This window comes from Eretmochelys imbricata, chromosome 21, assembly GCF_965152235.1.
Source record: "Eretmochelys imbricata isolate rEreImb1 chromosome 21, rEreImb1.hap1, whole genome shotgun sequence".
NCBI classification, from domain to species: domain Eukaryota; kingdom Metazoa; phylum Chordata; order Testudines; family Cheloniidae; genus Eretmochelys; species Eretmochelys imbricata.
Window position 1 is genome coordinate 13,760,504 of NC_135592.1, and position 18,188 is coordinate 13,778,691.

General features: G+C 53.7%; 1 protein-coding gene across 1 annotated transcript in view; it reads right to left on the reverse strand.

Moving 5' to 3' along the window:
* Window positions 1-17,895, reverse strand: part of KIF21B (kinesin family member 21B) — a 78,665-nt gene extending 60,770 nt beyond the window's left edge. The window contains exon 1 of the mRNA XM_077839582.1: window positions 17,855-17,895. Coding sequence (XP_077695708.1) covers window positions 17,855-17,895 — 41 coding nt within the window. The remainder of the gene's footprint in view (window positions 1-17,854) is intronic.
* Between the last annotated feature and the right edge of the window lie 293 nt (window positions 17,896-18,188).

Consider the following 18,188-nt stretch of genomic DNA (forward strand, 5'->3'; position numbering starts at 1 on the left):
GAAGGATGGCCCAGGGTCAGGGATTGGGGGAGGCATAGCTCAGTGGTTTGAGCATTGGCCTGCTAAACCCAGGGTTGTGAGTTCAATCCTTGAGGGGGCCATTTAGGGATCTGGGGCAAAAATTGGGGATTGGTCCTGCTTTGAGCAGGGGGTGGGACTAGACGACCTCCCGAGGTCCCTTCCAACCCTGAGATTCTCTGATTCTAAACAGGGTCAGGGCGCTAGCCTGGAACTCCCGAGACGCAGGTTCAGAGTCCTGCTCCACCTCCGACTCCCCGTGTGACTTGAGCAAGTCACTCAGGGCTTGTCTACACAGGGAAATGAATCCAGATTAAGGCAGGGTGTAAATTTAAGCCAGAAAAAGACACTCTTATTCCAGAACCAGAGTGTCCACATGCGGAGCTGTTCCAGCCAATTTCCCTATGTGGACAAAACCCTTTAGTCTCTGTGCCTCAGTTTCCCCTGCTATAAAATGGGAACAATGAAACTTGACCTCCTTTGTCAAGTGCTTTGAGATCTATGGATGACAAGTGCTCGAGAAGAGCTAGATGTTATCTACACAATAGAGATAACAGTACCACCCTATCTTGCAGGGCTGCCTGAGGATAAAGACAGTAAAAGCCCTGCTGGGCTCAGATACTACACAACGGAGGGCCAGAGAAGTGCAAGAGACAGATCACAGGCTGCACTCCCCATTACTGTCCCTAGAGATAAGCAGCCGAGTCCTTGCAGGTTTAAAGGGACAGCCCGCAGAAAACAAAAACATCATGGTTACAAAGGGAACTGCACCCCCAGGGTCGGCGCCCCAATTCACAGACAGCCTGGCAGACAAGCAGCTGGGTCTGAGCCCCACCTTCTCGGGCAGCAGAAAGAAACAGCAGGGTTTGATTTTTGCTCCCAACACATTAACTCCAGTGAAAGCGGGATGCTGGGAATAAACCTACCATGCCTGCTGTGTGCAGAAGGGAAGCCTGACAGACAGCAGCCGATCTGCTCAATGGGCCGAGTGCCCACGTATCCAACCCATTCAAGTCATGGAAAAGGAGCCGTCCCGGGAAAGCAACCCCCAGCACCTGCCTAGTGCGAGCCACGCGCCTGCTAAGAGAATCACCAGGGTATGGCAAGGTCACATGCTTAACCTCCAATGAGAAACTGTGGAGAGGGCAGAAACCTGCTAGCACTTAACACAGGCGGAAACCACCCAGTTGCCCACAGGCCTCCCCCCACTGCGCACCTCCCAACAGGGAGGCCTCTGTGGCAGAGCCCTGCATGACCTCCTGGTGCAATCAGGCAGGTCCCAAGCCTCTCGGCTGTTTAATCTAACAACACGTTCGTATTTTGACAGCCTCTGGTAGGGGATATCCCCTCCGGGACCAAAAAGGCCTGCCTGACAAATGGGGAAAACAAGAAGCTTGCCTGCTTTTCAATTAGCACCAGGGACCACTGGGAGAAGTGCCCTCCCTCCGGCTGATGTGTTGGATTCTTATTTTGAGCAGGTTGGGGTTTTGGGTTTTTTTTTTTTTTTTTTTTTTAAAGAGCTTCGCCTTCCGTCATTTTCTCCCGCAACCTCCACCCTAATTATGCTGCTTGACCATAATTAAACATTGCTAAACCACCAGGTCAGAGCTGCCACAGCCCAACTGTCCCGTAGCCTTAAAATCTCCCCTGATCCCCATTTTCCACCTTGCAGGGTGCATCCCCTGGAACAACACTGATCTCCATGGGGGGCTCCTTTTCCAGGTGAGATCCAAGCCCAGGAAAAGGAGGAGGAAAACACACACACACACACCTCATATGCAGAACCCTTTCATTCTTCGTATAAAATTAAGGTTATTCAGATGGGAATTACCTCGTTCTTCTTATGTAAGGCTGGAAGGCACAGAATAGGAATAGCTAAGTGTGTTTTGTCCCCTGTACTAGTTGGTCCACATAGAGGATAAGAATCTACTACTGCTGTCAGTTACTGAAGTTACTTCGGAAGTGTCGGGGTAATGGTCTATGCTCTGGATCTGGAGGTGCTGGGTACACAGATGGGACGGGGGATATTCATTGTGCGGAGACGGAGCATTGCAAACAGAACCTGCCCCACTTAATGCTGTAAATGCACCGTGAAAGAGTGAGTCTAGAGAACGTGGAGGCATTTCCACGTGGGCTACATGCGGTGGGCAAAAGCACCAAAGGGACTTAGATGCCTAAATCCCACTGACTTTCAGTGAGCCCCTAAATCACTTTTGAACATACGAATCGCACAGCCAGCGAAGGACGCCGGTCAGGCCTGGGAAGAGGCTCCTAGAGCTTGGAATATTCTTCTTGTTTAAATCAAAGGGGCACGGTCGGGTATTTTAGCCACAAAAACGTAGACTGAGCAAAACCCAATACCAACGAGATATTTGATCTACGTTCTTCACGTCAGTTCGAAAAATGCGGCGGATAGAAGCCAGCTTTGTAAAACTCCAGCTCAGCCACACATCTAAGGCAAGAGACTGTTTACAAAGCAAGCCAGTTGCGCTTTATTTCTCCAGGATCTTTGCACAGCCCCGGAATGAGTCACCCAACGCTCTCCGAGCCGACAGCGGAAAGGGTGAGTGACTCGATGTCGCGCCTGCCCTGAGGGAGTTCCTGTGACCATTTTAAGCGGCTGATTTAAACCACTTCTCAGCGGCAATGGATGCCAAACACACAACAGCGCTCTGCTAGGGCATGGGAACCCGGAAGTGAAACTTACTAGCTATGAAAAAGAAACTGACTGGTCTAGTGACTGACTGGTCTGCCTAGTTGCCTGGTGCCCTCTGACCCAGACAATTCCCATCAGACTCCCCTACAGTTTAGCTACTGGGGTAGGTCTCCCCTTGCTGTATGCATGCACCTGAAAGGGGAAGCTGCAGCTGCCTTTCCATGCCTCACGTGGCTAGATCCCCCAAAACACACTGTACAGGACCCCACGGGATCTGGGGTTTCACGAGGTTTCTGCTCCACGAGGTCACACCTCTCCAGACTTCAGCCCTCAGCCACGCAAAGATTTGCTACCTCCTACGGTGAAGATTACCGCGGTTCCAGCCCTAGCCACGGCCCCCCGGGAACTGGAGCTCCGTTCTCTTTACGGTGGTTTGGAGTTAGGGGAATAGATACTGGGTGAACCTGAGTGCTCATGAAAATGCAAAGCCGAACAGCAGCGGCTGGAGCGGAGCAAAGCCTTGGCTAAAGCTCCCTCTCCACTCGGTGCTGACCCACAGCCACATGCTTGTTCTAGCTCTGGGCCGCCCCACACAGCTCCACCGATGCGTCATTTCTGAACTGCTGCCTCCTGTCCGGCAACTCTCCTGAACAGAAGCCGACTGGCAGGGAGCCCAGTGGCCAGAGACCCCCTGGGGACGAGGCAAAGATCACCCAGCTCCTTTCCCCTGTGCCTGTCACAGGCCCAAATCCTCTCTAGAGAGAAGCTGGGCCAGCTGATCCTTCACACTACTGAGCTCCCTGAAAACCTGCAGCCGCCACACCCAACCCCCTGGGCCAGCGGTCCCGAGCATGAGACCGGACACTGCTTTCTCCCGCAGAGCCCCCACCCACTCCCCTGAAGATTGGATCTCCTGCAGCCATTCACCCCAATCACACCTGTTTATCTCCCTCTATGTCCATCTCATGTGCGCACCTGGGTCCCATCCTCATAACCCACAGCCCCCCGCCAAGACACTGGCTGCTTTCGCCTTCCTGGGGACTAGGGCCACCCAGGGCAGGTGGTGGCTGGGGGGATGCACCGGCCAACCCAGATTCAAAAAGAGGTCTGAGCCAGCAGTGGGGGAGCGGGGGCAGAGCCGAGGGGGATTGCAGCTGCTTGCAAGAGGAAATAGCCAGAAGCCCATTGAGAGCATCAGGGTTCACTTCCCCCACTGGAGCCAACACTAGGCCAGGTGGGGCAGCGACCTCCCGCCCATCCCCCCATCTCTGCAGGCGGGAGCCCAGGCCCTGGGGCCCCTGCCATTGGCTGGAACAGTTACATTTTCCAAGGAGCTTTTACTGAGTCTCCCGCATTTTCCTTCCAGCCTGTCCAGCCCATGTCACCTCATCCCCCACCGCCTGCATCCCCATCCCCAGGGGTTTTGTAGCGTGAAGAGCATCACGGCACGTCCCCTCCTCTCTGCCCCAGCAGGAAGATGGGGGTGGGGGGTGCTCCTGGTCTGCCATGCCCAGTGCTCACACCACGCCAGGTTGAGAACCGAGGACCACAGCTCGAGCCAGTCTCTGAGGGGCTTCATTTCAGCCCTGCCAAGGGGGAATCTCCCCGATTGGTTGCCTCCCCCACTTCTCGCCCCCTGGAGAAGAGCAGCCAGTCAGGGTGCCGCAGACGCAGCTCGGAGTGGCTCTATTCTCTTCTCCCCCCTCCCATCCTTGGTGTAATGGGGTGTGCCCCCCAACACAGGGAGCCTGGCTGCAGCTCCCCCAGGCCTGGGAGGACAGAACCCAAAAGGGCCCACAGTGGGTCTGGAGGGGGCAGACCAGATGTGGGCTGGGGACGACAGGCAGATGGGACGTCACTTTCATTTCCATAGCCAACAACAGACACACACACACACTTTTTCAGCCTACTTTAGCTCTCGCCCTGCCAGGTGCCCTGTTCTCAGCCTCACTCGCACCGTCCCGAGAGGGCCGTGCCCTGAGCCGCAGCAGGGCAGCCTGCTCTCCCCCGTGGCCACTGCCTGACTTCCTAAGGCCGCGGTGACAACGGACGTCAGCCCATTAGGGCTTTGTATCTTACCAGCCAGGGCAGGAGGCCACATAAACCCCACCGACAGGGAACCAGACCAGAGAGGCCCATCAGATCAAGGACGACCCCTTCCCACCTATTCGGAGAGCCGACTGGCTCGGATCCCAAACCACAAGAGACTGATTCTTCCAGAGCTGCTCAGATGCAGCAAATGGGCTGCTCACATGAGATCTGGGCACAAGACCGGAGTCGCCTTGGGTCCAGCTTGGATCAGGATGCTGGAGACTATTTTAGGTAACTAGAAAATCTGTTGGATTATCTAAGGTATTTATATGCCCCCTCCCCCCATCACTGTATGCTCACAAAACATGTTTATCCTCTCCCCCCCGTACACACACACACACTGCTCTTATCCCCATGGTACAGACGGGGAACAAAGCCACAGAGAAGCCATGTGACTTGCCGAAGGCCACACACAGAGTCTGTGGCAGAGCAGAGAATTGAACCCGGGTCTAAGTGCCAGGCACGCACCTTAACCTCTGGGCCACCCATCCCTATTTAGGTGCAGGCCCCATTGAACAGGGGCTTTTACTCCCGCCTTTGGAAGACTCTCCGTTCCAGCTATGTGGCCTTCAAGACACACTCCCACCCCAGGAAGGCCCATGAGATCCCCACCCCAAGGAGCATTCTGTCAAGGGTTAATACTAAGAACGCGCTGAACCCAGGGGTTGTAATATGAACCCCTGGCTCCAGGCACCGAAAGACTTGAAACCCGAGGTTAGGGAAACTGTGGGGGTTAGTTTGAAGTCAGTTAAACCCACGAGTGCACAAAAAGCCATTCATTGCTCTCTTCCGGGAGCTTCCCCATTTATTTCCATCCATGCAGACGGACAGGAGACGGCACCAAGTTCCTATCCATTTCTCCTCCCCCAGCCCTGCAGAGCATTCCCCAGGGTTTGAAATACGGACCGGCAACGGAGGGTGTGCAACCAGGGCCAGCCTGACAATTCTCGAGCACCACCTGAGTTGCCTGCTCCAATCCCTGCATCTGGGGGATAAACCGAGCTGCAGTGAACTTCTCCAAGAGCAGACAGGACGTCCCACCTGCCCCAGCTCCCAGAGACCTGACTATCCCCCCCTCCCCCCGGATTCAGATTCCCATCTGAAGCAGCTGCCACCTCCCCAGCAGCTCCCTGAGCAGCTAATTCTACCTGTAATTTGAGTAAACGATTAGCTAATTACTGCGGGAAAGCTTCCTCCCCGCAGGATTCTGCACCTTCCCCACGCTGCAGAGGCAAATGGGGATCTAAGCAGCATGACACTAAGCCCACTATGGACCCCAAATGGAGGAGGCAGGGGGGCAACAGATTAGCTGCAGCTGCACTGAATTCCCTTCCGTGTAGAGAGCAGGGTGAAGAGCCCTGCCGAGAGAACCCTCAGCCAGTCTAGCAGTGAGGGTCACAGTGCAGCTCTGGGGTCTAGAGCCCTGTGCCCAGTTCTGGTCAGCCCATCTCCAAGGGGGCAGAGTAGAGGGAGATGCGGGTCAGAGACAGCCCACAAGAGCCACTCATCTGAGGGCCTGGGGCTGGTGAGCATAGAGAGGGGACGTGAGGCCAATGTCCACAACAATGAATGGGGCACAGAAGGCTGGTCAGACCCTGCTATTCAGCCCATCTCCTAGTGGAAGGACGAGGGGACAGTCAATGGACTGAAAAAGCAGCATGTTTCAAAGAGATGGAAATACATATTTTTCACACCCACACCCGTGGAACTCACTGCCACAAGATTTCACTGAGTCCCAAAGCTTAGTGGGATTCACAATAGTCAGGCATTCCTACAGATGGCGAAACCCACCAGCATTCTAGTGACAATTAAAGAGGCGGCAGATGTTGCCCCATGTCATGGCAAAGGGGCCAGCTAGGGGCTTCGGGATGCTCCCCAACTGGAGGATTTGCAACATGGGCAGCCTGCCTGCATGTTTCAGCTGTCACCTGTGGCCACTTCAGAGCTGCCCTCCATGGTCACGAAGGCCTCCCACCATGATCATCTTCCTGGGCTTCCGTCAGTGCCCACACTGCACTCCCACCACCCTCCCCAGATACAGGCTCAGAGCAGGTGCTTTCCGTTGGTAATGCACCAGGGCCGGCTCTGAAACAGGGATCTCAGCCTGCCGCCTCTCGGCCAGGGTTACGAGAATCGGCCCAGAAAGAGGCTTTGCCCACACGTCAGTGCTAGGATCCTCCAAGGGCTATCACCCACTCAGGAGCCAGTTTCCACCACTGCTCCCAGTTTAAAATTCCTGGGATCATCACTGGTGTCCATGTTCATACTGGTCTGGTATCTTTGTTTAAAAAAATTATTATTCATTCAGCTGTTTCAATCTTTTTTTCTTATAACAAACCAAACAAATTCTAGATGCCAATATCTACAATGAGTACGAAGACCAAGATCCTGGCCTGGCATCTCCCACACAATCCCAAGTCATCTTCCCTGCCCTGGGGGCACCCAGTGGCAGGGTCCTTCTAACACAGCAGTTAGCCAATTCTCGTTCCACCACCTACACCAGAATTGGCAGTAAGTGGAGCTGGAACTGCATTCAACTCCCCTGCTGCCTTGAAAAGCCAAGAACCTCTTTGGTTTGCCAGCCAGCCTCCTAGGAGATCTCAGACAGCAGAGACAGCCAAGCCCAGGACCTAATTCTGCCCCCCCCACTCCGGCCCCCGTGCACAAACACACGCAGCCGATCTCTGCTGGTAACATTAGCACCACCTGTTTGACAGCAGAGAAGCCAACACCCCATCCTGGGCAGGCCCGGCTGCTCCCTTCCCCCAGCAACCCTGCTCCAAGGGGACCTATGTTCTCAGTACAGCCCTGGCTCTTGCTCAGCATCACCCAGGGCCAGCAGGAGGGGCTGCAATCAGCATGCACGCTGTTGAAGGAAAAGGCCCAGGTAGGGACCATCGAATTGTGGAGGTAAACCTGTGGTTACGCAGGTGGTGTCGGAGAGAGGGCTTTGGATTCTTCGACCAAGGGATGTTGTTCCAGGAAGGAGAATTGCTAGGAAGAGATGGGATCCACCTAACGAAGAGAGGGAAGAGCATCTTTGGAAGCGGCCTTGCTAACCTAGTGAGGAGGGCTTTAAACTAGGTTCGCTGAAGAATGGAGACTGAAGCCTTGAGGTAAGTGGGGAAGTGGGATACCAGGAGGAGGGTGCAACAGGGGAGGCCTCCTGATTCATACTGAGAAAGCAGGGCAATCGGCTAGTTATCTTAGGTGCCTGTACACGAACAAAAGAAGCCAGGGAAAGAAGCAGGAAGAATTGGAAGTCCTGGCACAGTCAAGGAACCATGAAGTGATTGGAACAACAGAGACTTGGTGGGGTAACTCAGATGACTGGAGCATTCTCATGGATGGGTGTCAACTGTTCATGAAGGACAGGCCGGGGAGAGAAGGTGGGGGAGTTGCACTGTATGTAAGGGAGAGTAGGATTGCTCAGAGCTCCACGAAGAAACTGGAGAAAAGCCTGTTGAGAGTCTTTGGGTTAAGTTTAGGGGCGAGAGCAACAAGGGTGATGTTGTGGTGGGCGTCTGCTACAGACCACCAGACCAGGGGGATGAGGTAGACGAGGCTTTCTTTGGACAACTAACAGAAGTTTCCAGAGCACAGTCCCTGGTTCTCGTGGGGGACTTCAATCACCCTGACATCTGCTAGGAGAGCAATACAACAGTGTACTGACAATCCAGGAAGTTTTTGGAGAGAGTTGGGGACAACTTCCTGGAGCAAGTGCTGGAGGAACCAACTAGGGGCCGTCGTCCTCTTGACCTGCTGCTCACAAACAGGGAAGAATTGGTAGCGGAAGTAGAAGTGGGTGGCAACCTGGGCAGCAGTGACCATGAAATGGTCGAGTTCAGGACCTGACAAAAGGCAGAAAGGAGAGCAGCAGGAAACGGACCCTGGACTTCAGAAAAGCAGACTGACTCCCTCAGGGAACTGATGGGCAGGATCCCCTGGGAGGCTAATATGAAGGGGAAAGGAGTCCAGGAGAGTTGGCTGTATTTAAAAGAAGCCTTCTTGAGGGCACAGGAACAAACCATCCCGACGTGCAGAAAGAAAAGCAAATATAGCAGGCGACCAGCTTGGCTTAACAGAGAAATCTTCGGTGAACTTGAACACAGAAAGGAAACTTACAAGTAGAAGAAGCTTGGACAGATGACTAGGGAGGACTATAAAAATATTCTTGAGCATGGAGGGGTGTAATCAGGAAGGCCAAAGCACACCTGGAGTTGCAGCTAGCAGGGGATGTGAAGGGGAACAAGAAGGTTTCTACAGGTATGTTAGCAACAAGGTGGTGGTCAGGGAAAGCGTGGGCCCGTTACTGAATGGGGGAGGCAACCTAGTGACAGAGGATGTGGAAAAAGCTGAAGTACTCAATGCTTTTTTTGCCTCAGCCTTCACAGACAAGGTCAGCTCCCAGACTGCTGCACTGGGCAGCACAACATGGGGAGGAGGTGACCAGCCCTCTGTGGAGAAAGAAGTGGTTCGGGACTATTTAGAAAAGCTGAACGTGCAAAGTCCATGGGTCCAGATCTAATGCATCTGAGGGTGTTGGGGGAGTTGGCTGATGTGATTGCAGAGCAACTGGCCATTATCTTTGAAACTCGTGGCAATCAGGGGAGGTCCTGGACGATTGGAAAAGGGCAAATATAGTGCCCATCTTTAAAAAAGGGAAGAAGGAGAACTACAGATCGGTCAGCCTCACCTCAGTCCCTGGAAAAATCATGGAGCAAGTCCTCAAGGAATCCATTTTGAAGCACTTGGAGGAGAGGAAGGTGATCAGGAACAGTGAACATGGATTCACCAAGGGCAAGTCAAGCCTGACCAACCTGTTTGCCTTCTATGAGGAGATAACTGGCTCTGTGGATATGGGAAAAGCAGTGGATGTGATATACCTTGACTTTAGCAAAGCTTTTGATACAGTCTCCCACAGTATTCTTGCCAGCAAGTTAAAAAAGTGTGGATTGGATGAATGGACTATAAGGTGGGTAGAAAGCTGGCTAGATTGTCGGACTCAACGGGTAGTGAACAATGGCTCCATGTCTAGTTGGCAGCCAGTATCTAGCGGAGTGCCCCAACAGTTGGTCCTGGGGCTGGTTTTGTTCAATATCTTCATTAATGATCTGGAGGATGGTGTGGATTGCACCCTCAGCAAGTTCGCGGATGACACTAAGCTGGGAGGAGAGGTAGATACACGGGAGGGTAGGGATAGGATACAGAGGGCCCTAGACAAATTGGAAGATTGGGCCAAAAGAAATCTGATGAGGTTCAACAAAGACAAGTGCAGAGTCCTGCACTTAGGACGGAAGAATCCCATGCACCGCTACAGACTAGGGACCGACTGGCTAGGCAGCAGTTCTGCAGAAAAGGACCTAGGGGTTACAGTGGATGAGAAGCTGGATATGAGTCAACAGTGTGCCCTTGTTGCCAAGAAGGCTAACCGCATATTGGGCTGCATTAGTAGGAGCATTGCCAGCAGATCAAGGGAAGTGATTATTCCCTTCTATTCAGCACTGGTGAGGTCACATCTGGAGTATTGCGTCCAGTTTTTAGCCCCCACTACAGAAGGGATGTGGACAATTTGGAGAGAGCCCAGCGGAGGACAACAAAAACGATCAGGGGGCTGAGGCACATGACTTATGAGGAGAGGTTGAGGGAACTGGGATTGTTTAGTCTGCAGAAGAGAAGAGTGAGGGGGGATTTGATAGCTGCTTTCAGCTACCTGAAAGGGGGTTCCAAAGAGGATGGATCTAGACTGTTCTCAGTGGTGGCAGATGACAGAACAAGGAGCCATGGTCCCAAGTTGGAGTGCGGGAGGTTTAGGTTGGATATTAGGAAACACTGTTTCACTAGGAGGGTGGTGAAGCACTGGAATGGGTTAGCTACGGAGGTGGTGGAATCTCCATCCTTAGAAGTTTTTAAGGTCAGGCTTGACAAAGCCCTGGCTGGGATGATTTAGTTGGGGTCGGTCCTGCTTTGAGCAGGGGGTTGGACTAAATGACCTCCTGAGGTCTCTTCTAATCCTAATCTTCTATGATTCTATGCACCCCCATAAGACCCAAGCTGTTCCCTCTGGCTACACAGGTCTCTCCACCCCACTTGCAAAACTAGTGCCAAATTCGAACCTGAGCCAGCCCCCATGGCTGGAGGGGGTGTGCACCCTCCCCACTTGACAGGGCAGAGGGGAGCAGCCCCAGCAGCTTTGGGGATAACAGGCGCTCGGCCTGGCCACGAGCGAATCAGCAGCCTGGTTAGGGGAAGGCTGCGTGTTTCAGCAGTGTGTTTAGAAGAGAGCCTGAGGTCTGGAGGTTGCAGGGTTTAAATAAACTTGAAATCTGACTCGACTTCCTTCCCCAATTTCACAAGCTCCATTTCCTGGCCCTTCTCGGGCATGCTCAGCTGCTGCAGGAAACGTGGGCTAGAGACTTTGAGGGTAGTTTTGTATTTATTTTATATTTGAAAAGTTCTTTGAAACCCAGCACAGACGCTTTTGTGAAGAACTCCCCCAACCCCTACCCCAAAGCAGCTCTAGGAGGGCCCAATCCCATCCCCCCAGCCTCCCCAACCCTCCAATCAAACCCTGGGCACACACAGAAACAATAGCGCTCAGTGGGCTCTCTATTGACACAAACAAGCCTGGAGGGCCAGCCTGGCCATGGGAGAGGGAGCCAGGGTCTGCTCCCATGAGCCCAATGGGGCCTGGAGTCTGTTCACCATCAGCCGCATCGCCAGCCCTGTTCCGACAACATCAGAACCAGCTGAAGTTCAGACCTGTGGCGGAGTCTGTGAAGCTGGCAGTTGGGACGGGACGAATGGGAGGCTAAATTAAGAAAGTCTTCTGGAATTGAGAACAGGAAACGCAGAGTGCTCGCTGTCTAGTTACATGCAAAGACACTTAACTTGTGACGGCCACAGCCTGGAGGTCACCTATGAGAAGGAAAAACAACAAGGGGCATGTTCTCTTCCCCCATCTTCAGTAAAGAAAGACTACTAGATTTTTTAAACTTTAGGACTATCAGGAATAAAGTCTTCAGCCCTGTCTATGATTAGCGTTGCACTGTTTAACTAACAGTGTGATTTTAAACTAGTTCAGTTAAACCAGTGTAAACGCAGGGAACAATCCATTTAGTTCCAGCACAGTTTAATCTCCATTTTTCTTAACTCATTTCCCCATCAATCCAAACAAGACTGAAAGCAAATTAAGAGCATCCACACAGGGATTTGCACCAGTTTAACAAAAGCTGTTTTGAAACTGACTAAACAAGAGCAGTTTATATTTAAACAAGGCCTTACCTTTCCTCTTTCTGCCAGAGGTCTCCCTGGAGGACCAGAGAACTGGAGTGGAAGCTTTCACTGCCCTTAATTGAAAGGGCAAACATGTTACATATTGAACAAAGAGCTTTTCTCCCATTTGATTGTCAGGTGTTTGAGTTGAAGTGGCGTTAAAGACAAGAAGTTCAAAACAGTCTAATTTTGGTGTAAATCCACAGATGCAATTTTGCTGGTGCAGCTTACCCTGCTTTGAAAACCTGGTGTAAACTGTATATTAGGACTTTGGACTGGCACATGTACATCCGTGGCTAAAAATCCAGCGTAAGGTTTTTATTTAGACCTTGCTATTCTCTTGCCAGTGTTATGTTTCATGGCCCACACACGGAGGAGTTAGATCAAAACAGATGCACTTGCCAGAAGGTTGCAATGTAACTATTCCTTGGAATCCAGAACCCGAACACACAAGGATCCAAACACACACACACACACACACACACACACACAGAGAGAGAGAGAAAACAGGCTGCTCCCTAAACTAGAGAGGCACAATTCACCCCACCTTATTCTAAGCATCTGCTGACTGCTGCTGGGCCCAGATTGCACATTTCCCTCCAGAGCCCCCTAATCTGCAGGCCGGATCAAAAACAAACCAAACCAAAAAACACACCCTTGAAATTTAAAGCGACAGCCTACAATTTTAACAGCATTTTCAATACATCATAATGAGTTGCTCAGTTTGAAGTTCTATGGGACTTGTGATGTCATAAACCTAGTCGTTCTGCAGCCATACACAGAGTCATCCAGGGAAGAGAGACAGCCTCACTCTCGGCAGTAAAAGAAGTAGGAAAACAGTCAAGAAAACAAAAATAGCATTTTCTAGGCTTTCCTCCTACTGCACATCATGAGATGAACCAAAAAAGGGGCCTACACCCCATGGGTTGTTCGCCCTTCTGCCCTCAAGTTTCCAGGACAGGCCTGGCTCCATCTCTGTAGCAGAGCAGATGGGCAGTCCAGCCCTTGGGCAGTGTAAACGGAAAGGGGTTTGTTTGTTTGCTTGCTTGCATTATCATGAGAGAAGATTAAAAAGGCATCTGAATAAGCAGCAAGCTGGGGAGCCAACAGGGCCAGCTCAGCCACATGAGCAGAAGCTGGCCACATCACTGCCTGTCATAGGTAGGTAATAAAAGCACACCCCAGCACACCTTGCTGGCAGGTCTGTGCCTTGAACCAGCAGCCATTCAAGGAAGAGCCACTGTCTTCGCTGATTTTGCTTTGATGTGTAAAGTGCATCTATTTAACAGACTCGCCTCTCTCCCTGTTGCTTTTGCAGGCTCGGCTCTTTGATCCAGAAGCAGGTATTTGGTATTGTGTTGGGGTTTTTTTTGTTTTTTGTTTTTTGTTTTTTTTAAGGGTTTTACTGCATTTCTGCAGATGGTGCTGGGATTCCCCTCCCCAATGCATTGAAAACTCAATTCCACAGGTCTCGACTTTCCAAGCAGGTGCTGGAGCAGGTTCCGTGCTGTCCCATCCAGGCATTGCACAGCCTGACAGATCCTCCCTACAGGGCCAGTCTGCAAAGTCCCTTCCTCCCCTCAGGGAGCCCTGGCTCCAGCACGGACCCTCACAAGGAACTGCTCACCAGGGGCATAAGAGGTTAATAGCCTGGTCCTAACCAGAACCATGGGCTCCTTCTCCCATGGTGCTGCAGCTCCCACCCCCATGTGACAGCCACACTCAGGCAGCTCCTGGGAGCAGCGTTCTTGGGAGGCCACCATGAGGTGGGACATATAAGCACCTCCATAGCTGTGTGGCCCCAGGATCCTCGGGAACTGGCGGGGCACGCAGCACAGCAGAAGCCAGGGGTACCCCAAAGATTCCTGTGAATTCTGGATCAGGGTGGATCCATGGAACGAGGTGCAGGGTCTGAGCGCTCGACTGCAAGTCCTGAAGGTCATGGGTTCAAGTCTCGCTCAATCTCACCCTGAAAGGCCACCTCCAGTTCACCCAGCTGCATACCGGGTACCTGATCCATTGGGGCAGGACAGCCAAAGGCAGTTGGACGGGATGCTGGCCACATGGTTCTCCTGCCATAGCTATGAAACTGACCTGCCTCGATTGCACCAGTCCCATGAGTCATTGGCTGGGCAAATTTTGACATTGTGCATCTAAGGGGGAGGGTAAAACCTCTGGCCATCGCCTCACCTTCCTTCCCATGCCAAAGGTGGCTTTTCAAACCCCTCTGCTTCTCTGCCTTCCCTGGAGCCAGAACCTCCCAGATCGGGTCACGCTGCAGAGCTGCGACTCCCCACTTCTGCGTACGCAGGCACCTGGTCGTGCACAGAGGGGCGCGCACCCCAGGCGTGCCAGAGTCCAGCTGCTCCTGCTGGCTGGGCAAGGGCGGTTGGGTGTCATTCCAAAGGCGGCGATCCCACAGTCTGATTGAAAATGGGGTTAAAGCTCTCGACCCCCCCAGGGCAGAGTCATTCGTGTCTGTCTGGGTCTTAGCAGATAACGCGCTACAGATTTCCAAGTGCCCAGCACGCTCGGGCCTGGGTTTGCAGGGGAGTTGGACAGGCAACCCCCTCCCCCTTCCAACACACTGGAAGTCCTCGCGCTGTATTGGAAACAGCCAAAAAGCACGAGGACCTTCCACGGCCCGGGCTGGTGTTTGGGACCCTTTCTGTACTGTTCCAGCCCAGTGCTGCAATCCTGCCTTGCTGTCCCATTGGCCACCACTGGCCTCATTATTACCATTTATTTCTAAACCCCCTCCTTTGTCCTGCCAATTCACCTTCCGCTTCCAATGCGTGCGCCCTGTTCTTCCTCCCCCCGCCCCAAACCAGCTTTCATTGGCCAGATCAGCTGCAAACAGCCTCGCCCCGAACCAATATCTGGAGCTAGGAGAGGCTCTAAAGACAATGGAGCACAGGGCAGATTGGGTAAGGATCAGCCTGAGAACCCACAGAGCGCACATGCTCCCATATACACACCCTTCCCTCTGCTGATCTCATCCTCCACCATCCGAGCTAAGCCGCAGCCAAACACCAACGTCGCTGACGCTCTCCAGAACGCACGATTCGGAGACTGATACCCTCTCGCCCTCCCCCAGCCCTTCTGCTCACCCTTGGGCCACCGAGGGCTTTCAAAAGCTGCTCGCCAGCAATGCACCACGTGAGCCTGAGAATCCCTCTAGTAGACACAGGCTAATGGGGATTAGCTGGGAGCAAGGCACCGCCGATTATAAAGGCCCACAATAGTCCTTCACCAGGACTACAGCCATCCTTTCACCTCAGAAAGGGGGAGCCCCCAGCAGCCCAGACTGGGCGGCTTTTGTTAGCGGATCTGTCCTGAAAGAAATGCAAGATGAATGACGGGTGGGTCTCCAACCAGTGGGAAACCCCTGTGCTTGGGCACACACAGAGTGTTGGGGCACCAGTGCAAACCCCCATGGGAGACAATTTAAACCCGTGCAACACAGTAACTGTGCAGGTTACCTGAGCTAATATCCCGGAGCAGACAAGGTCTCCTAGCAGTACCCGCTCCTCCCCCTGACGTCAGGGGCTTGGCTGCTCCACTTAAGGGGTTCTTAGTGGGTCAGTGCAGACTCCATTGACTTCACTCCAGATTTACACCAGCTCAAGCCAAATCAGAATCTGGGCCACCGGGGCCATCCTCTCCTGAGCCGGTGGTGCGGGGGGAAGGACGAGTTGCCTCCCGGGTAAAGACATAGGAGATCTGAGTGAGCTGGGGCGCAGGGCAGCTCCCGTTGATGGCCATTTCCCAGACACACACAGGCCTGCTTCAAATGCTGCATTTAAAATAGTCTCTTGCATCATCAGTCTAGCACTAGCTGCCCGCCGCCTCCCGGAGGGGTCTGCAGCACTCCCCACAGGCAGAGATCCCACCGCTCACCCCCATCACAGAAGACAATGGAAAACAAGAGAGGTTACCACTATAACCAAGGCAGGGAGAAGAATTTGGAGAGACTATTAGGCCCTGTCTACACAGCCTGGCCCAATCAGATTCAAAACCGATTCAGCTGGACCATATTTCAGAGAATTTCCATGGAGACCAACTCCCCAGAAACACCAGGTTTAAACAACAGGGCCTCTAATCCTGCCTCCATTAGACCCCCCAGTCCCTCGGTGCTTTTAGGCAAGCACTGTGGCTTTAACAGGGCCCAGGCCAGGGTCACTTGAACTGGGTGATCCAGCAGATAGGCTCCCGGGTTTGGTGACCACTCAACACGGGGCAGACGGCCACCTCTGTGCAGGCGGAGCCAAAGGGGAAGTGCTGCCCAGGGCCAGAAGTCAGAGCCCGTCCTCCACGCTGGGACAGTGGCTCAGTCTGCAACAGACTTGCTTACCTCCCCTCCCACCTGCCCCAGCGCCGACGGTAGCTCAATAAGGTGCGCTTATGCAGCAGGGTCTCCCCTCCCTCACCCCACCGCTCCTTTCTTGGCAACGAGCCGCAACGAAAATGACAGTCGGCTCCAGGATCCTAGTGGCTGCACTCAGAATACACCCAGCCCTGCGGCTTCAACAAAGAACCCCCGAATCTGACAAGGGCTCTGCAATCCTCCTTAAGACCCAGTGCCGATACCTTACTAGAAATCTTGCCTCAGTTTCTCCCCTAATGCCCCATGCACCCTACCACCACCTAGAGCCACCCAGCACAGCTCACAGTAGTCCCATTAACTGCAAACAGATTAGATGCCATTTACAGATCCCTTATTAAAAAAAAAATGCAAATGCAAAATCTTTCCCCTATTGTTCCCAGGCCAGGAGGAAACACAAAGGATGCCGAGATGAGGCAGTGTCTCCGACCTTCCCACTGAAGCAGGAGACTCACACCTTCGGGGAGGATAAAGGGACTGCTGCAGCCACATTTGTCACCGATTGCATTTAAAACACACACAAAATGGCCATGAAACAAGCACATTTGATGAGGGAAAGCTGCAAAGCGGAAACCCACAAGGGAGAACGGAGGTAAAGCAGCATTGACGTTCAACAAGGACATTTGGGATGTTCTCCCCCACACCTGGAAGGCCACTCAGACCAAGGGGAGAGGCGAGTCCTGGTTACAACAGATTAACACCAAATTACAACAGAAAGGAGCAGCTCTTGCCAAACCAAACCAACCCCCCCCAAACTGTCAGGCCAGGAAACGGATTTTTGGTGGCTGGAGATAAAGGGGGGTCATCCAGGCCTCAGGGACACAGACAGCTCTTTCATTGTACGACCCGGGGCTTTGTTGGGCTACAAAAATATAACGAAAATAAATCGAGCGCACGCCAGGCGGGGAGGAAACCCAGCAAACTGCTAGGCTAGTGTGCGAAATACAGGATTTCCTCACTGGTTATCTTTCAGAGCGGTCAGCGCCGGCCGGATTCAGAGAGAGAGGCAGAGAGCAGCCCAGTGTTGTCTCAGAAGACAGAACAATATTGATCTGTGCCTCAGAAACACACATCCTAGACAACACACACACCCCCCTAGGCAAAAACCAGAACAACATCGAGCTGCGGAGGCGCACAGCCCCCATCCTGATCTGTGCCTATCCAGGCTCCAGATAAAGCTCACACAACCCACCCCCCCTGCAAGGCACGCAACCCACCAGTATTGATCTGCACACCCAGCCCCCCGCCCCCATGCAGCCCCTCACCCCCCCCCCCCGAATTCTGCACCTCTGTTTAACCCCATGGACCCCCAGCAGCAGGAGGAAGGGGGCGAGCCGCAGAAGGGGCTGGACCAACGCACGGTACCTTTGTCTGCCCCCAAAGCCCATCACCCCACTTCCCGGCGCCAGCCCCTCGCCGCGGCCGCTTACCTGACCGCCACCTGGACGCAGCAGTCCCCGGGGGCCGCCATGCCCGCGGCCTCTCGCCACCCCGGCCGCGGCGTGTCTTGCGGGGGGGGCTACAGCTCATGGGAGGCGAGGCGGGGCCGGGGGTCCCGGGGCCGGAGCCGCCCCGGTTCAGCTGGGGACGGAGGCAGCCAGGGGCGGGGGGCGGCGGCAGGGGGCGCGGGCATGCCGGGCGCGGGGCTGAGCGGGGCGCTGCTCCGTCCGCCCCCCGCGGAGCGATGCGGAGCCGGGGCCCGGGCCGCGCAAGCTGCGCGGTGAAACTGACAAGCCCGAAGCGGAGCCGGGCGCCCGAGCCAGC